General features: G+C 39.6%; 1 protein-coding gene across 1 annotated transcript in view; it reads right to left on the minus strand.

The window, feature by feature from the left end:
• Positions 1–902: 902 nt before the first annotated feature.
• Positions 903–17,343, minus strand: part of MYOM1 (myomesin 1) — a 66,345-nt gene continuing 49,904 nt past the window's right edge. The window contains exons 25-37 of the mRNA XM_030477150.1: positions 16,831–16,967; positions 15,840–15,984; positions 15,165–15,224; positions 14,841–14,908; positions 14,146–14,259; positions 13,390–13,477; positions 12,628–12,666; positions 12,429–12,534; positions 10,508–10,671; positions 9,079–9,115; positions 8,739–8,761; positions 7,059–7,114; positions 903–1,902 (exon numbers count right to left, since the gene is read on the minus strand). Coding sequence (XP_030333010.1) covers positions 1,612–1,902; positions 7,059–7,114; positions 8,739–8,761; positions 9,079–9,115; positions 10,508–10,671; positions 12,429–12,534; positions 12,628–12,666; positions 13,390–13,477; positions 14,146–14,259; positions 14,841–14,908; positions 15,165–15,224; positions 15,840–15,984; positions 16,831–16,967 — 1,328 coding nt within the window. The 3' untranslated portion in view covers positions 903–1,611. The remainder of the gene's footprint in view (positions 1,903–7,058; positions 7,115–8,738; positions 8,762–9,078; positions 9,116–10,507; positions 10,672–12,428; positions 12,535–12,627; positions 12,667–13,389; positions 13,478–14,145; positions 14,260–14,840; positions 14,909–15,164; positions 15,225–15,839; positions 15,985–16,830; positions 16,968–17,343) is intronic.

Here is a 17,343-nt window from a genome sequence, read left to right on the forward strand (position 1 = left end):
TGCCACTTTCACCATTGATAACACCATTGATAATGTTTAACCATTTCTTGAGAATTCCCTTATGCTTCCACTTTGCCTTTAATAGTAGCTGACACTAAACTTCACATGGCAAGGGTTTAAAATGATTAGAGAAAGTATGTGGAAGGTCACACACAGATCATGCTTATACTGAAAACATATACATTAGTTCTTTAGATTTTGATGTGAAGAGTTGTGCTGTTGTAAGACTAGTAATGAAAAGAATTATTAATATGGGACATTTCTAATTAGCAATTGGGCTGATAACTGCTTCTGATCATATACATAGATGTATATGTATTCTATAACATGTATATATCATATATATGTCTAGCAGAATGGACATACATGTGCTTGCTGTTGTTCCTCCTCAGCTAATAAGAATCAGTGGCATTTTAAGTGTGTTCAAAGATCTGGACAAATAGTTTTTTTGTCTGAAACATTTTTATCTGAAAAAATCCCCACTTTTTTTTCTACGCTCCAGTGAAGATTCTTTTTGTAGCTTTAAAACATCTTGACAAAATGTGTTATTTCTGATCTCCAGTGTTAAGTTTGAATTAACTGAGGTCTCAGTCTAACAAAATACTTACCTAACACCCTTCAATAAAAATTCATAACCATGAATTGAATGAACTGAATGAATGAACTGGGTCAGATGCTGTGCCTGAATGTGCAAAAATACCTTGTTGAGACATGACATAGTGAAAGTCCAGACAGAGAGGTGTGAAGGGGTGCCATTGTGGGTTTTGTAGTGAACAGTGAAGATTAACAGGGATGTACAGGGAAGCTAGAGGTAATTACAGTGGTGAAAGCATTAAGACACTAAAATACTGTGCACAACTACCAGAACCGTGACTAGTAAAACAAGACACAGTGAAACAAGCTTGTGATGGAAGGAAAGAAGTGAATTCAGTTTATTTGTGAACATAGAGGAGAGTTCATACATTTTTGCAGACACACACACACACATTAATATTCTGGCCTCCTAAGCCTAATTTTCATTTATGTTACAGTACTTTTACCCCAATTGGGCAGATTAAACAATATTTATGGATGTAAATGACACCCATATTAAGTGGGTGTCTGTAAATTAACACAGCAATACAAAGGGGCCTTAATGTAGACAAAAACCAGCACTAATTTCTCCATGATTTAATTCTCTAACACATTCCATCCATGCTACTTTGCCAATGTTGGAACAAATCTAACCTGCTGCTCAAAAACGCCTCAAAAATTTTTTATCTTTCCATCTACCTCATCAGTTGCCTCCGTTAAAACTATTTTTCACCCTTTCCATTTTTGTCGTAGGGTGAAATGCTCCAGGAAGAGAGTCAAATAGTGGACCTGTGCGTACAGCCAGCATGCATTTGGCCTGACTGAAGATGCCACAGTTAGGTTCTGTGAAGTTAGCAGTAAGAAAACATTTAGGAAAGGCCCTTTTTTCCCTGGCACAATTAAGTGTGTTAGAAACAAAAGTGAAGTGAATGGAAAAATCCAAGGCTGCCTGCTAAAGCAGAAAGCCATTTACACACATAGATTATGTCACCCTGTCATCCAAAATCTCCCCCATACTTCTGTTTTCTAGTCTTAAGTTCATGCTTTTGTTTTCTTATCTTCTTTTTTCTCTTCCTCAGGCTGTCTCTCTTCCTCAGGTATGTACACACTTACAGTGACGTCGCTCATCTCTGTGCCGTACTTGTTCTTCACCACAATGGAGTATTTCCCAGAGTCGAGCGTAGACACATTAGAGATGGTGAAGCTGACATTTTTTCCAGATTCAAATTTCAGGATGCAATTAGCATCTGATACAAATGATTTTTCGTTCTTCAGCCACGAGACCTCTGGGGTAGGATCTCCCCAGACAGTGCAAGAAAGATTAAGTGCCTATAGAAGAAGTAAAAATGATTGTAAGTCAGTCAGTAAATATTTGCTGAGATTTTTGATGCCTGACTCTCCAAATGTTCCAACTCTCCATTTACCTTCCTGCGTTTAGTAAATAGATGTATATTTACATCAGTAATCAATAATTTTTGTCAGTCTTCTGTATCATAAATGAAAGTAAGGAACTCAATTCAAAAACTCCATTAAAACCTTTAAATACTTCATGGACCTTCTTCTCTACTTTCATAATCATCAGTAGAGCTTTTCCCATGCATACTGTTTAATATAAAATTAGTTATTATTGGCATTTGTGCGTTAGAGCTGAAATGAGAATTTGAGGAACCGTCAGATGGACTTGTTCATGTTCAGCTCACTATGTGTTTACCCCAGAAGTAAAAAAAGTGTGCCTGCCTTTTTAAATAACTAAGAACAAAGTGTCCCTGGACTATATCGTTTAATTTAGAAACTTCTTAAGCTGTGCCCTGACAGCTCTTCCAAAAGACTTGAACTCTTTTATGCACTCCTGTAAAACTGTTCTTAACAGAAATCAGTACAGGCTTTACCCTTTCTTTGGTGTTCATATGAGTATTTCCCTTTATTGTTAGTAATGTTCCGAAGGACTGGATTCAGTCCCATCAGACTGAAGAAAGTATCTTCATTGTTGTTAGCCCTATAGGCTGCCATGATAAAATCTACTATGAGAAATCTATTTAACAGACTACCTTTCCTTCACCTCTCTGCCTCTTATCTGGTAGTGTGATAGTGGAAGATGGGACAGAAGAGAGACATCCAGGAGGCTGCTGAAATGAGCAGGTAGAAAAAAATGGATACCTCTATAAAAATGAAAGATTTTTGTACCTCTGGGAACAAAATAAAAATCAAATAAATCCCACATGTCTTTCCTCCATCAACAACACATAATTCTTGGTACTGAAGGAAAGACAGACTCCAAGTGAAAGGTGGTTACGGCATGGTGGAAATGACCCTGTCTAATTTCTTGCAGCACCTACAGCTGGTGACCATGTGAGGCTGTTGACTGCCTCCTCTCAAAGCCCTCTGGTGTGAATGTGAATGTGGTTTGGATTGCCATATCAGTCCATCTTTTTGAAAAACAAGGGGAAAACAAGAGGTTTTACATTTCCTCCTCTTCCTTATCACTTGAAACAAACATGACCTCAGCCTCAGCCATGCATTGCATATGGGCCCCTTCAAGTGCTTGGTATGTCTATGTTGCCTTCTGCTTCTCTAGCAAGCAAAAGATCACCACTGAGTGGCCCTAGCTGCCACTCCAGGATGCTAATGAGCTGATGTCCATGTCCAGACAACACTGTTAGTGACATCATTCAAACCTTGGGTGTTTGAAGTGATGTCAGTACTCCTTAATTCAAAGAGATTCAAGCAGCAGTGATGACTATTCTTCTAAATCATCCCTTAAAATAGCTGCATTTTGCTTCCTCTTGCATCACTAGCTCCTGTTTGACATCAGTGCTCCTCTTGATGTTCCCAGCTCTTATTATTTATTTACCAGCTACTAATGTGCAGAGATATATCTTCTCATTCACTACGTAGATGGTGAGGTCTTTGGTTCTCTAGAAGGTAATCCTGTAATTATGGAGCCTTAGCCAAGGAGAAGTGATTGCCCGCTGTGACTGCTCCTATCTGTTTCAGATTTTCTCATCTTTGGGCAGGATATTGTCTTTGCTCGTGTGTATCTTTATTACTCATATTACTCATATATTACTCATATATTACTGATTATAATGCTGCATTCAACCTGAAATCCTTATCCTGGTAAAAAAGCATGCCCTCTACTCCTGGGGGAAGAGGCACCTTTCCCCTTCAAGATAATCCCCCTTTTCCAGTAGTTGTCTGGCTCTAATGGTTATCTGGGGCAAGGGGGTGGGAAAAAAGGCTGGAAACCTGTCAAGTTGTTGTGGTTAGTGATGAAATCTATGAGGAAATCTGATGTATCTGAAAAATGCTGAGTGAGAAAACCCTACCTCTTTGAGATGGATCTTAGTGTTTCAGAGCTCCACACAGAAGTTCCCATTAGCAAGTCTGGACCTGGGGCACTGAGGCATGTGCCCTTGGAGCAGCCAGCAACTGCAAGTCCAGAGTCTTTGTGCCGCCACTACCTTTTCTGCCTTTCACTGCAGATTATCATGAGTAATACAGGTGGCAGAGGGAAATGTATCATTGTATTTCATGTATTGCCATTCCTCTTGCTTATTAGCACAAACTCATATTCATGGGTGGTTTGTGCTAAGATATGTGCTGGTTTTGGCTGGGAGAGAGTTAGATTTTCTTCATAGTAGCTGGTATGGGGCTATGTTTTGGATTTGTGCTTCAAACAATATTGATAACACAGGGCTGTTTTAGTTACTGCTGAGCAGTACTTATACAGAGCCAAGGCTGCTTCTGCTCCACACATGAACCCAACAGTGAGCAGGCTGGGGGTGCACAAGAAGCTGGGAGGGGACACAGCAAGGACAGCTGAACCCCAACTGATTACAGGGATATCCCATGCCATATGGCCTCATGCTCAGCATACAGAGCTGGGAGAAGAAGAAGGAATGGGGGTGACGTTTGGAGTGATGGCATTTGTCTTCCCAAGTAACCATTACGTGTGATGGAGCCCTGCTCTCCTGGAGATGGATGAACACCTGCCTGACCATGTGAAGTAGTGAATGAATTCCTTGTTTTGCTTTACTTGCACGTGCAGCTTTTGCTTTACCTGTTAAACTGTCTTTATCTAAACACACGAGTTTTCTCACTTTTACTCTGCTGATTCTGTCCCCCATCCCCCAGGGGGAGGGGAGTCAGCAAGTGGCTGTGTGGGACTTAATTGCCGGCTAAGGTTAAACCATGACAAATGCCAGTGAGTGAATTGAAGCAGCTCAATCAGGGGAACCTGCTCCTGTCTTCCAGCCTACCTGAGAGGACACTTACCCCTGGCAGAAGAGTAGAATGGGAAGTTGGTGGACAGAAGGATGTAACATGTTGCGTGTAGGCCTGAAAGTGTCTGTCAGAATCTTAAGCCTCTCCTTTTAAAAATAAAACCCCCTTACCCACTTACAGACCTTCATGAAAAGAGTCACTTTGGTTAATTTGGCTGGCTGTACACAAAACTTATGCTAGTATTCTCTGTCGGGTCAAATTCCTAATATGAGCTGAAACTTAGTCTTTTCCAATTATACTACACTGCTGAAAAGCATTTATGTCTATCAGTGGAAGCTTCTTAGGCCATCTGGAATGCTGTTTGATTAACACTGGGTAAACACTGGTTCATTCGTTCTCACACATATCCTTCAGCTCACATGCAAAAAGCTAATAAATAGCATCACAGTCATGGTGTTAAGTTTGAAATATGCATATACTTGGAAATTTAATCTAGGGATACCAGTCTGTTCATATAACGCTGTAGTTATGGCAGAACTGGTATTTAGAATCAAAGTTTGCAACTGCCAGTCCTCCGCTACCTCATTTCTTCCTTTTTCAAAATCCTTGATGACTGTGCGATTTGTATGCATTACACAACAGAGAACTTCATTCCCCTTTCTCCAGCATATATGCAAGCAATAGAAGATGAGCCAACACCAGCCAAATGAGCACTGTTTTCCCTGATCATTTTCTGTCCTACTCTGATTCTCAAATCCAGAAATCTATTCAATCCAGAAACATAAGATCAAGGATATTTGTCTTGAGTACTCAGAGATTTTCAGTCACTTATTCAAACATTACAAATGTTCTTGCTGTCAAGGACAATGTGTGCCTGGGTAAGATTTTGCAATTCATTTTTCACAAACTCCCTTTTTATAAACAGTACACATTTTGCTTTAGTAAGCCCATACTCAACTTCATATCAATTCTCTCTTGGCAGAAAGCTTAAAACAGGTAATAACCACCCAAATTTATCCTCTGCCAAAGCAATATGAGAATCTTATCTCCAAGCGTGATCGCCATTAGTGCTCCAAGCATAAGCACTTTAGCTGAGAATCTGCAAATTCATTCTCTTTCTTTGTGTCTTCTACCTACAGTTAAAGTGCTCATGAGTGCTTCTTACCTCTACAGCATTTCCCAAACTGCTAAATCCTTTAATGAAAGGTTTAATCAAATATTTCATTTTGTAATGCCAATACACTTAATTTTCCCAGAACTGCTGCAGTCATCTGTAGGCCATGATATATCTTGCATTATTAAGACCAATGCGAGATTTGGATTCAGGCCAAGCTTTTAGATTCTTAACACTTTTGTTCAGCTTATAATCAAATACTTTTAACCCAGCTGACCTACTGCCAGATAAAGCCAGAAACATCAGGAAGCTGCCTTATTGTAGTTGTTATGTATGTCACAGGTTTTCAATGACATTCACGTGCCCTATTTCAGTGTTCACACGTATTGTAAAGAGGAACTGGCTAGTGGCAGACCAGTGGGAAGTGAAGAGCAGGCACTTCTTGGTCTCAGCACTATTAAGCAGCAACTTGCAGAACCAGTGTGCTGGGAAAAGGTTGTGAGATTGAGAACTGACTTTCTGGGTCACCCGTTCAGTGCTCAAGCATCAATGTAGCTGTGTTCCTCTGTGAGTGCCTCACAACATAACCTTTTGGCTAAACTCTGCTAATATAATCAAGTGTAACACCAGTGACTTCTTTTGAGTTCCTTCTTGTTTACCCTCATGAAATAGAGAAAACTCTCTCCTTTTGTCTGGACAAGAGTTGGTTTATTATGGTTTACTATTTTTACACAGTTTAAAAGCCAGCCTTGAGAGGTGTGATTATCTTGCCACATTGCAAGAAAGTTAACTGCAAAAGACACAGAATGACTAGCTATCTGGTAGAAAGAGGAACTAAGCTTCCCTGATACCCTGTTATAAAAGAAAATCTAACTGTGAAACCTGTGCATGAATTTTTAAAGAGCTGGTTATATAAGGAGTTTTAGTTTCAACTTAAATTGTCATCTCACTTTTATCTTTTCTTAAGAAAAGACACTGCCCTGAATACATAAACCCATCTGTGCAAGACTGTTGAATTATGTACAGAAGGCAGGCGATGAGTAAATAATGTAGCAGATTTTAAAAGAAAAAAGTTAATATTTTCCCATTATTAAAAGGCATTCAAGCTGTCGGGCTGTTGTGTAAAGCTTCAGTTAATTTACTGTACCTTGCCCTCCTGGATGGTGACAACATCAGGCAAACCTCCGACAACCCGTGCGCGATCTGGAAATAAACAAGTGTAATTTTCTTTAGTGTCTTAAAATCAGCTATGTTGCAGATTCTGTTTCCCCTCTAGTTCTTTCCTTTTGTCTTATTTGTGTACAACTTGTCTCTGATATCTGCGCTACCAGAGAACTATTTGGCATTCTTAGCACACACCATTTGGACTTAAAAAACCACGTTGAAATCACAGCAAAAGATGTGTTAATAGCTCGTGTCAATCACTTTACAGAGGGGGACTAAAGAATATATGCTGTGTCCTGCAGAATTTGCTATCAATTCAGTGTTACTTCTGATTGCACAAAAGACATCTGAATTTTTGAGATCTGGTGCTCTAAATTTTTAGTGTCATAAACTAAAAACGTTGAGTTTCCAAAAGGAAATAAATGACACTTAATGAAGTGGTTCAGATGAGGTTTTAATCTAAATGCAAGGCAGACTTCAGTCTTGGCAACAATAGTGAAATTCCACCGCTTTGAGCATATCTGTGTGTAAATCAGGTTGATACCTGATCTGGTTTTAAGCTCAGAGTCCCATAGGAATCTTACACAAATACAAATAAGCTGATCATGTGCAGGCTTTGGTGCACTTATTCTGGAATATGGATTTTGTTCATTATATGTCTTGGTGGAGCCTGGCAGAGGAAGGAAATGACTATACAGAATGTTCCCTTCCAATGTATTCTGTAAAAGATATGCTCTGAGCACAGAGATAACAACCTTATGAGACCAGGAATGGGACTGTCTTATGTCACTTAACCTGCCAGCCCCTTATAAATGGTCCGGGGTTAGAAATGAAATGCCCAGGGCAGGGCTATTACTGATCCCTTTGCACTGTCTCAGCTGGGACATGTAGGGATCACTGTATATAGCCAAGCCCTGCTCTATGTGGAGTATATATCCAGGACGAGTTAGCTCAGATCTCCCTACACATTTTTCTCCAATAACTCTTCAAATTCCAGTTTTTATACATGTCTGAAAGTCATCTGCAGTGGAAGAATTCTTTGATGTCTTAGATTTTATTCCATGTATTTTTCTGTAAATAGGGAGAAGATTGGGCTTAATAATTGAAGTTGAATTCTAATTATTTACTCCTTAAGTAATTAATACCTACTTTTGTTTTAATAGCTATGTTGGAATTGACACACGGGGAGAAGTATGAGGAGATTCAGGGATCTGTGTTTAAGCAATGCAAAAGCTACTGCTGTTTTCTTACCCATTTCTGTATGTAATGCAGTTACTTGACATTTTAGATGGTTCAAAACTAGCCTAGTTATTTCCTCCTTTGAAAACAAAGTGACTTTTGTGCAGAGAACACGTATGAGAAATCTCAGCAATAAAGCTAATTTTTAGAGCAGGCTAACATAACAAGAACAGGAGCTTAGATGGGAAAAATCAATATAAGCAATAAATATAATGTGATTAGCTGCAATGTGCACCAGTGTTAAATGACTAAAAAGTTGCTCTCTTTGCTTCTCCTTGGTATAAGCTCAAACACATTTTAGGATAAGCACATGCACATACACATGTATACATGCCCTCTCTTTCCGAACACACATCCTTCCTGGAGAGGAAGAAAACCTTCACAAACAGTTTATGGCAAACATTGTCAAAGAAGGCCCACTTACTTTTCTCTGCAATTAAAGCTTGCCTAGAGTTGAAAGAAACAAAAAAAAAAGTTCAATTTCAGTTAAGGTTTACTTAGAGTGATTTAAAAATAGCTTATCTTTTCAACTGCCTTTAATCTGTTAAGGAAAATCTCTCTCATCATTTGGCAATACTGCTTTTTTTTCATTACCTGTTACATAAGAGTTACAGCAAAGAAGCCACATGCAAAACTCCTACAGGCTTCTGTAGGACTAATATTCGTTTCATAGGATACAGTTAGCTCCAGCACAAACCAAACAAATACTGTTATTATTTTATGGCCATTATGCCATTACTGTATTTAGATGGCATAATACTTACTTTAATGACTGGAACTCAGCAACGGCATCATCAAATGCTTTATAAAGAGAAAAGTTAATTTTAAAGATCAGAGATAAATCATTACCGATTTAAAGTGTAGAAATAAATTAAAAATGTAGACATCATTAAAGATATAATAATGGATGGATGCATGTGAATTGTATAAGCATTAAAATGCTGAATTGTTCAACTAATAAAGGCCATCTTGTATAAGGCAGCTATTATATATACATATGAATGCATAAACACACTTCTTTTTTCTTCTAAAAGTCAGGCTTTAAGAAAAGAAATAGCAGGACAACAATAGGCTAAAGTAATTTCACAAAAGAGAGGAAGAAACCCACAATTCACCACCTAAATGATAGCTTATAGCAGTGGCCTCCCAAATGTTTTTGATCGTACACCCCTATCTAAAACTTTTTTGAGTATTCACCCCCAATATATGTATATTTGTTTATAAATTATGTAGACATACTACTGAATTTCTCTTCCTGCACCCCAGCAGATCATCTTGCATGTACCTCAGTTCAGAGAACACTGGCATACAGAATACAAGCAACCTCTTTTTCCCAAGTGCTTTTCCCATCTGGTCTGAAGTGTCACACTGATGGCCATGAGCAAACCAAACAGCAAACTGTTGTCTCCTTTGTAAATTCAGGCTAAGCTACCATCATGTGGGAGGTCAACCTCTCCCACTTGAAAGGGAAGAAGAGGTCTCTCAGTAAATGGAGATAGAGTATAGAAAATGGAGATGATTATAAGGTTATTGCCCTTACACAGAGCTTGCAGACCCTAAGTGAAGCTTTAGGGCTGGGAACGACTGGGGATGGAAACTCATCGGTTTGGAAGGAGTTAATCTGTTCCTTAGGATCTGAGATGTCTCTCAGAGTAAAAGCTTCAAACAGTCAATCCAAATAATTCTAGCTGTTCCCCTAACAGTCCTTCACCATGATGATGAAAGGTCTTGACATCTCTGAACTATAAGGAACCTCATTATATCCATCAAAGAAATAATAGTAGCAAAGTAACAGAATGAACTTGTTCTTCACTTCCTCCTCCAAATATTACTTGGAAGGGAGAGATACAGAAGGCATTCAGTGCTACAACTTGTATTTAAAACTGCCAATCAATGCCAGTAACACAAGGGATTTTTTAAGATAGCTCAGAAGCTGGGCTGATGTCTGAGTAAGCAAACTGTAAGTGGGTATTTGGAATAGGAAAAAGCCCTTCATAATTTATGATCCAAGAACACAGATTAGGGAAAACAAATTGCACTGTCCCCACAAACACTGCCAGGCTGCTGGGTATGCACACAGACCCTACAACCCAAAGGGTAACAGGTCTGTAGCAAGATCCATAGCAAGATGCTCCTACCTTACCACAGCTTAATGCCCACATACAGATGATGTTAGCAGAGGGAATGGCCTACCTTGTCCAGAAAGATCCACTGTCTTTTTGTGTACTGTTTTACCATCAAAGAGCTCCATTGTGTATTTGCCTTTATCCTGTGGAGTTGGCTCACCGATCTGCAACCAGATCTGCTCCCCGGTGACACCAGTCTTCACTCGGTCTGTAAACTTAATCTGTGTGTCGCTGAAAAACACAAAACAATGTTACCCTTTTGTTTTACTGGACTATAAATGGGATTTGCTCATGTTGAGTCACTGAGTACATCTGCAGATTTCCAAGCTGCTATAGTATGCCACCATATTTTGAAACTTCTGAATTCAAATTCTTGCTAAAGCTGTGGGCCAACTGGACATAATTGGTATGGCAGTCTTTCACTGTTCAAGGTCTAGCTCCCCTCAAAGCCTGCAGAAAGGTTATGCACCTTAGTCTGTGACCTGAGCTGTAGAAGAGTTATACAACTTTAAAAGCCAGATCTCTGAAAGGTAATCCATGCATCCTCAAACATTCAAGTTCTCTTTTTAGCATAGATTTATTTCTGTTTAGGCAAAACAAAACTGTACAGGGCTGTACCTACAAAAAAACACACTTCTGTCACAAAAGATGTTTGTCCAGTTGGAGTGGTTTCTGATGCTCTGCCATGCTTTGGCGTTTACAATTAAGCTTGTTTTGACCTACGTATATCTTCTTCTACAAAAAGTGTCAGTTTCTCAGCTTCCTAGCAGTTAATTAATTAATTTCTCAGCAGTTAATTGCCCTGGATGAAGCAAAAGATATTTGTCAAATAAGCTACTCATTTTCTTTTGATCTTTAAACTCATAATTTCAAATATACTGGAGGCACAAAGAACTTTTTTTGCTAGATTAATTTGATGTGCTTCAAGATGATATTAGTTTCTAAAAATTAAATAGAAAAGACAGAGAAAGAAGGATAAATTTAAGAGAGAGGGGAAAAAAACAGAATATTTTATATTCATTTACAGTTTTGAAATACTTAGGACTCCTGGTGATACTAGGCCCAAATGGGTGCCAAGAAACAGGAAAACCTCAAACTGCTTTCATTTCTCTGACAGGGTTGCTGGTTAGCATCAGTGTCAATAATTATAGACAGCCTGCTACAGCACATCCTGGGTATTCTGGGCCTCATTTTGTTGACAGATCAGTAATTCACATTCCATCCTAAAGACTAACTACTACCATGTCCACAGGAAGTGAAACAGCAAGAATAGTAATGATATATTTGAAGCGATCTAAGTTGTTTACTTCTTTGGGTTTTCCAGTGCATGTTGTTTGGCTGGCTGAGAATTCAAAGCTGTCTCATGGATTTGGATATGCAACTCCCATTAATTTTATGGGGAGCTGGGCATTCAAATTCTTTTTAAAAATCTCAGTTCTTCTATCTGTCTTGGTTAGGTCTGTAGTGCTCACACGAGGAGCTCTCTGGATTTTACTGCCCCGGGCACACGCTGGAACTTGCTTTGCCTCCTAACCATGAACCCATGCATGAAGAGGATGTGCCTGCTTGTCCCCGTTCCTGTGAATTGTGGCTTCTAGACAAGCAGACCTCCAGGCTAGGTGTCTCTGAAGGTATGGTGCTGGCCTTTTAAAGCTTGTTGGTCTCTCAGGTTATGTTTGCATCATTCCTTTAAACTGATTCAGGAAACGATGCAGCTCCCATCCGTGAGGTGGGAAGTGCTCTGAAGCAACACGGCCCTGACAGCACCCCAAGGCATGGGACTATCTGTCTCACGAGGAAAACAACAGGAGGACCCTGCACCACCAATACCTGACTCTTGTACTGGTTCCACGTGGATGTAATTCACTGAAACTAACTCATATGAGACGAGGACTCATGAAAAACGTCTCTCTCATATATCCTTTTTTTTTTTCCTGAATCTATAAAAACAAAATTGCACTGACTTTTGCCAGGTTTTGTGTACTTACTTGTGCACCCAGCCTACTCTCAGATCATCCACATAATGAGTAACATAGGAGTACAGCCTGATACCCTCAGCTGTGCTCTGGATTTTCAGGTCTGTCGCAGATAAAGCTGAAAGAAGAGCACATGGTTTTATGCAGCCGTGCAGCCACTCATTGTGTGTCACAATGAGTCATTCAGTTGAAAAGAGAATTAAGTGCTCACCAATCCTTCTGCATACTTCATTCATCAGATCTGCAAAAGCTGTGGAAATAAAATCCAGAGACTAAGGCCCTGTGTCTACAGTTCAAGCACAGTCAATAATAGGACAAGTACTGGCTCTGAAATATTCTCCCCCAGTAGGTTTGAAAAAGAAATCAGATCTACCTTATAAAGCATACTAAAAATTTACATGATGCAAAAATATAGCCTGTTATTCCACAATTTCCAGACTTCATTTAAATGCAGCCTCAATGAATACTGCTGCAGCTGAACGAAACTGTATTATTCTATTTATTTTTTTGGTAAATGACACTATTCAGTTGGAATGCCAACCCATCTTTATACATTTTAATGGACAGGGTTTGTTTCCACTTGCTCAGAAACCTAAGTGAAATTTTAAAAATATAGTAATCACAATGAGTGGAAAGGCCCCTAAAAAAATGAATGGCAAAACAGAATAAAAGTGTGAAATCTTGTAAAATTATCTGGTTCTATAGTTTCTTTTTATACTTGTAGACTTACGTTACTGATGACCCCCTTGAGGAAGCCTGTTATCATCATACAGAATCCAGATACAATAAGCTGTAGTCAAACATTATTTGAACTGAAAAATCTCACTTTTTCTAATGAAATGGTCTTGTACACAGGAGCAAAGCCACAGGAAGGTGACACATGCAGTTGCCTGTATTACCCTGAACCCACTTGTAGGCAAGCAGTCAGGCTGTCAGCAGGTGTGACAGATGGCATGCAGAAAGTGGCTCTGACCTGTGTCCTTCAGCTTTAGCTGACTGGAGTCCTTTCCTCTGTCATCCTTCAATATGACTTCGTAAGTGCCAGCATCTTTCTTAGAAAACTGCAATATTGTAACAGTGAAACCAGTTTTCAGAACAGTTGCTGTAGAAAAATCTAGAATTCAGAACCCAGATATTGTCCCATCCCTGTCCCCAGGGAGGTGCCTGATGCCCAGGGCTGGGGCTGCCCTGGTGCCCCTAGCTTCCCTGCTCCTGGCTGGGGTGGTGGGATGGGCCTTGGTTGGGAGGTCCTGGGCTACAGCCGCAGGGAAGTCCCCAGCCCCAGGGGGCCCTGACACTTCCTCTCTTCCACAGCCAAAGAACAAAGAGTGAAGAGATGAAGTGGTGAATGCAGGTCACTCTCTCAGGAGTCTGCAGCAAGGCTGGGTATGGACCAGACCACGATGACTCCAAGAGGGTGGTCCTCTGACAGCCTGAGAGACAAGTGGTTTCCAAATGCCGTTTGAAACATAAATGTGGTCTCATTCTGCTGTTAAACTGACATGCAGAGGAAGTGACAAGCTTATTACCTCCTCTGTCATCATTTCCTGAAAATCTGAATGAGCAGTTATAGACATTTGCTTTAGCTAAAACACAGACGCCTTGTTTTTCCATTTTTAAAACCCACTTCCTTTTTTGATTGTTTTGCTGAAATATCAGATTAGATCATATCATACATCTGAATTCATAACACAACTTCAGCTGAGGGCTAACAAGGACAGTCACTCACCTCTGATATCAGCAGAGTACACACGCCATCTTTAAAGTCATGTTCTTCATCTACCATTATCTCCCTGTCATCTTTGTACCATAAGATGTGTGTTTCCTTCTTAATATTAGCCACCTAAGATGGATGAAAACCATATTGTAATTATTCTCTTTATTTGAGTAGGGGAACTTAGTGTTGCATGGGTTAGCCTGCTCAAGTCTCTCATAAAAGAATAGCCAGCTTTACAACTTGATTGCAATGAGTAATTGCAGGCCTCCATTTTAAAATGAGAGATGCAAGAGGGAAAACAGCAGGGATGAAAAGAGAAAGAAAAGGACTGCTAACAGCTTCAAGGAGCCCAGGGAACCAGTGGATCCTGCCCAGGGGATTTCTACACACATAAAGCAGCCAAAACAGAGAAAGTCCCAGGGTTTATAAAGACTTGTCATTCTCATTCAGTTGTCTTTTCCTAGGTGGGTGGGTGACAGACCTGAAGAAAAAGTGCAAGCTATTTTTCAAGGTATTTTGTTACACACAATGAGCAGTCACCCCAGCGTGATTAGTCCTCAGGGGCTCTGTCATTATCCAATATGCCACTGGGCATATTCGTACAAAAGCAAAGGGCATGTCTTCAGTCCCTTCCCATCCTCACCATCTAAGTAGTGGTAGGTCAAAGTGCTTTGAACATTGTACTCAATGTTTTCTTTGTCCCTTACCTTACATTTCAACATCACGTTACAGTCATCAGTAACTTCCCATCCCAGTTTATCCACAAAATGAGGACCTGTTTAAGATTACAGATGTATTTTTAAAGGTCACATCAATGGTAGTCATGATACAAAACAAAAGACAAATGTGGTTTTCTTGACAAGAATAGTGTTATCTTTCCATGTAGTTTTATTTTTCCTATTTCTCCTTCAGAAGGTAATCAACCATATAACAGAACAAACCCCATCTACTTCCAATTAACATACATAAATATAAACAAACTCTTAACAGACTAACACGTATGAGATTCACACAAATATCCATATTATCACCTTGTTTCCTGTGCCACTCTTTTCTCTGGAAATCTGCTTCATTCTGCAGCTTCTTGAATACTAGGAATTAAAACCAGCAAGAAATACAAGGTTAAACATCATGTGCTATTTGTATGGTACTGAACACAGTTAGCTGCAACTCTGTTCGTTGGAGGTCAGTAAGAATCCTGCCATAGGGTCAAGTTTTCACTGAACATTTCAAAGTGTCAGAAGCTGATTACAGCTAACTCAACTTCCCCAGCTGCTTGCAGACATCAGGAGTTTAATGTGTTGTGTCTGGTGAAGCATAATCCCCAATCATACAGCTACTTTCTGCTCCTGATAGGAAGGCAAATTAGCTCCAGCAGAGTCAGCAAGCTCCTCAAGCTCTAAAAGGTGCAGCTACTTGTTCCCAACTGAATGGGCTTCTTACATGGGAAATTTTCATTCCACCTATAGAAAAGCAAACCATGACAGGCTGCAATATTTACATTTCTATAACAATTCCCCTTCTTCTCAGCAGTTTAAAAATTTCAGCTCACACACATGCCCTGTCCTATATGAGGCAGACAAGTACTGTGACATGAAAAACCACTGGAACATCTATGGTATTGAAAACAGTGCAAAGTGAAGATGACAAATGAGGTAACCTCAGTATTATTTTTCTGGCCTACTGCGCAATATAGATTAGCTCACCATCACCAATGAGGACAAGGCTGGACTGATTGGTTGCTTTTCCATCCTGCAGTTGGAAAGTGTAAGTCCCTTCATCCTTGTCCTCAAGTTTATCCATAATCATTTCAACAAGGCCAGTTTTCTGGTCCACCTTCATTTTATATTTCTTCAGGAATGGAAAGTAAGGGAACAATTAATGGATATCAGAGTCAGCAAATATTTGTCAAATGTTATAGGGTGTCTTCAGTTGAAATTCTGTTTTCTTTATACAGATTCCCACTATCTCTAGCACTATCTCTAGTACAACCAAATAAATAAGAAATCTGTTAAAGGTGAAGCCTATTTACTGATGCTATACAAGCACATGACATGCTTGTTGTACAGTGATTACTGTGCTTTTTTTCATTGGAAAGACTTAGATTTGCATCTCTTCAGAATAACACTTTATTTAAGGATGATTGTATTTTTATAAGGTTTTGCGTAGAATGCTCCATCTCTGCCTTCTACCTGATATCAGTGTTGCAACAAAAGCATGCCATGTCATGTCTTTGGGAGTAACAAGTCCTGCTGCCTGGAAACAACCACTTGGGAGTCCTTGTTTGGTGTAATAAACTCCTTCAGACAGCAGAGAGAGGTGACAACCAACCACAAGGGTATTCTAGGGCCGCAAATGAAGGGTAGAATGAATCTGGTCTACTGCAGTGACTCCTTGAAGACCACAGTAGCTGCTTACCTGGGACTCCTATGGTCTCCACTAGTTAAGAGAATGCATGGTACTCACAAAGGTGATAGGAAATCATTTAACTCCGCTTTGTAAACTGCACCTAGAAGAACTCATTTAGAGCTCAGAACTTTGGATAAAATCTTTCTAATGATGCTCTCGATGACATACGCTATTTCTCATGCAAATGCAGTAGTGTGGAACACTAGTTGGAAGTATATTGGAGACAGACATCAATACTCATTGGTACTTATAAAAATGTAAACACATATAAGCAATGAAAAGACTTACGTCTCCATTGAAAATCTCCTTATCATTAAATATAAAGTTGGCCTTTGCATTGCCAGACAGTTTTTCAGCTTGCAACCAGAATCTCACTTCCCCTTTTTCCAAGATTTCCACTGCCAACTCAGAGGCAAGTGGGACAGCTACAAAGAAGAAAGAAAAGAATGAAGCATATACTTTGCCTGTGCCCCAACAACTGTTTTATTCTATAATCAGAAAGCCACTTCTTCCTTTCATACTGGTTACTGCATGCAAGGTAACTAGCTTATGATAGCTTTTCATATAGACAGAATGCCTTTCCACCCACACAGACACAGGATGACAGACAAGATTTAATCTTTTGAGCCTCCAATCACTAGGTCTCTACAGACTGGAAGTGTTCAGGATTTGAGTTATGCTGCATTTTAATAGAAGGCTATTTCAGAGGTAAACTGCAAGTATCTCTGCAGCATGATGTGCCTCTGTATGGTGCAGACCCATGTTTAATGACTTGCCTAACAACATTACTGTAAGACAATG

Source organism: Strigops habroptila, chromosome 1 (genome assembly GCF_004027225.2).
Source record: "Strigops habroptila isolate Jane chromosome 1, bStrHab1.2.pri, whole genome shotgun sequence".
Classification (NCBI taxonomy): domain Eukaryota; kingdom Metazoa; phylum Chordata; class Aves; order Psittaciformes; family Psittacidae; genus Strigops; species Strigops habroptila.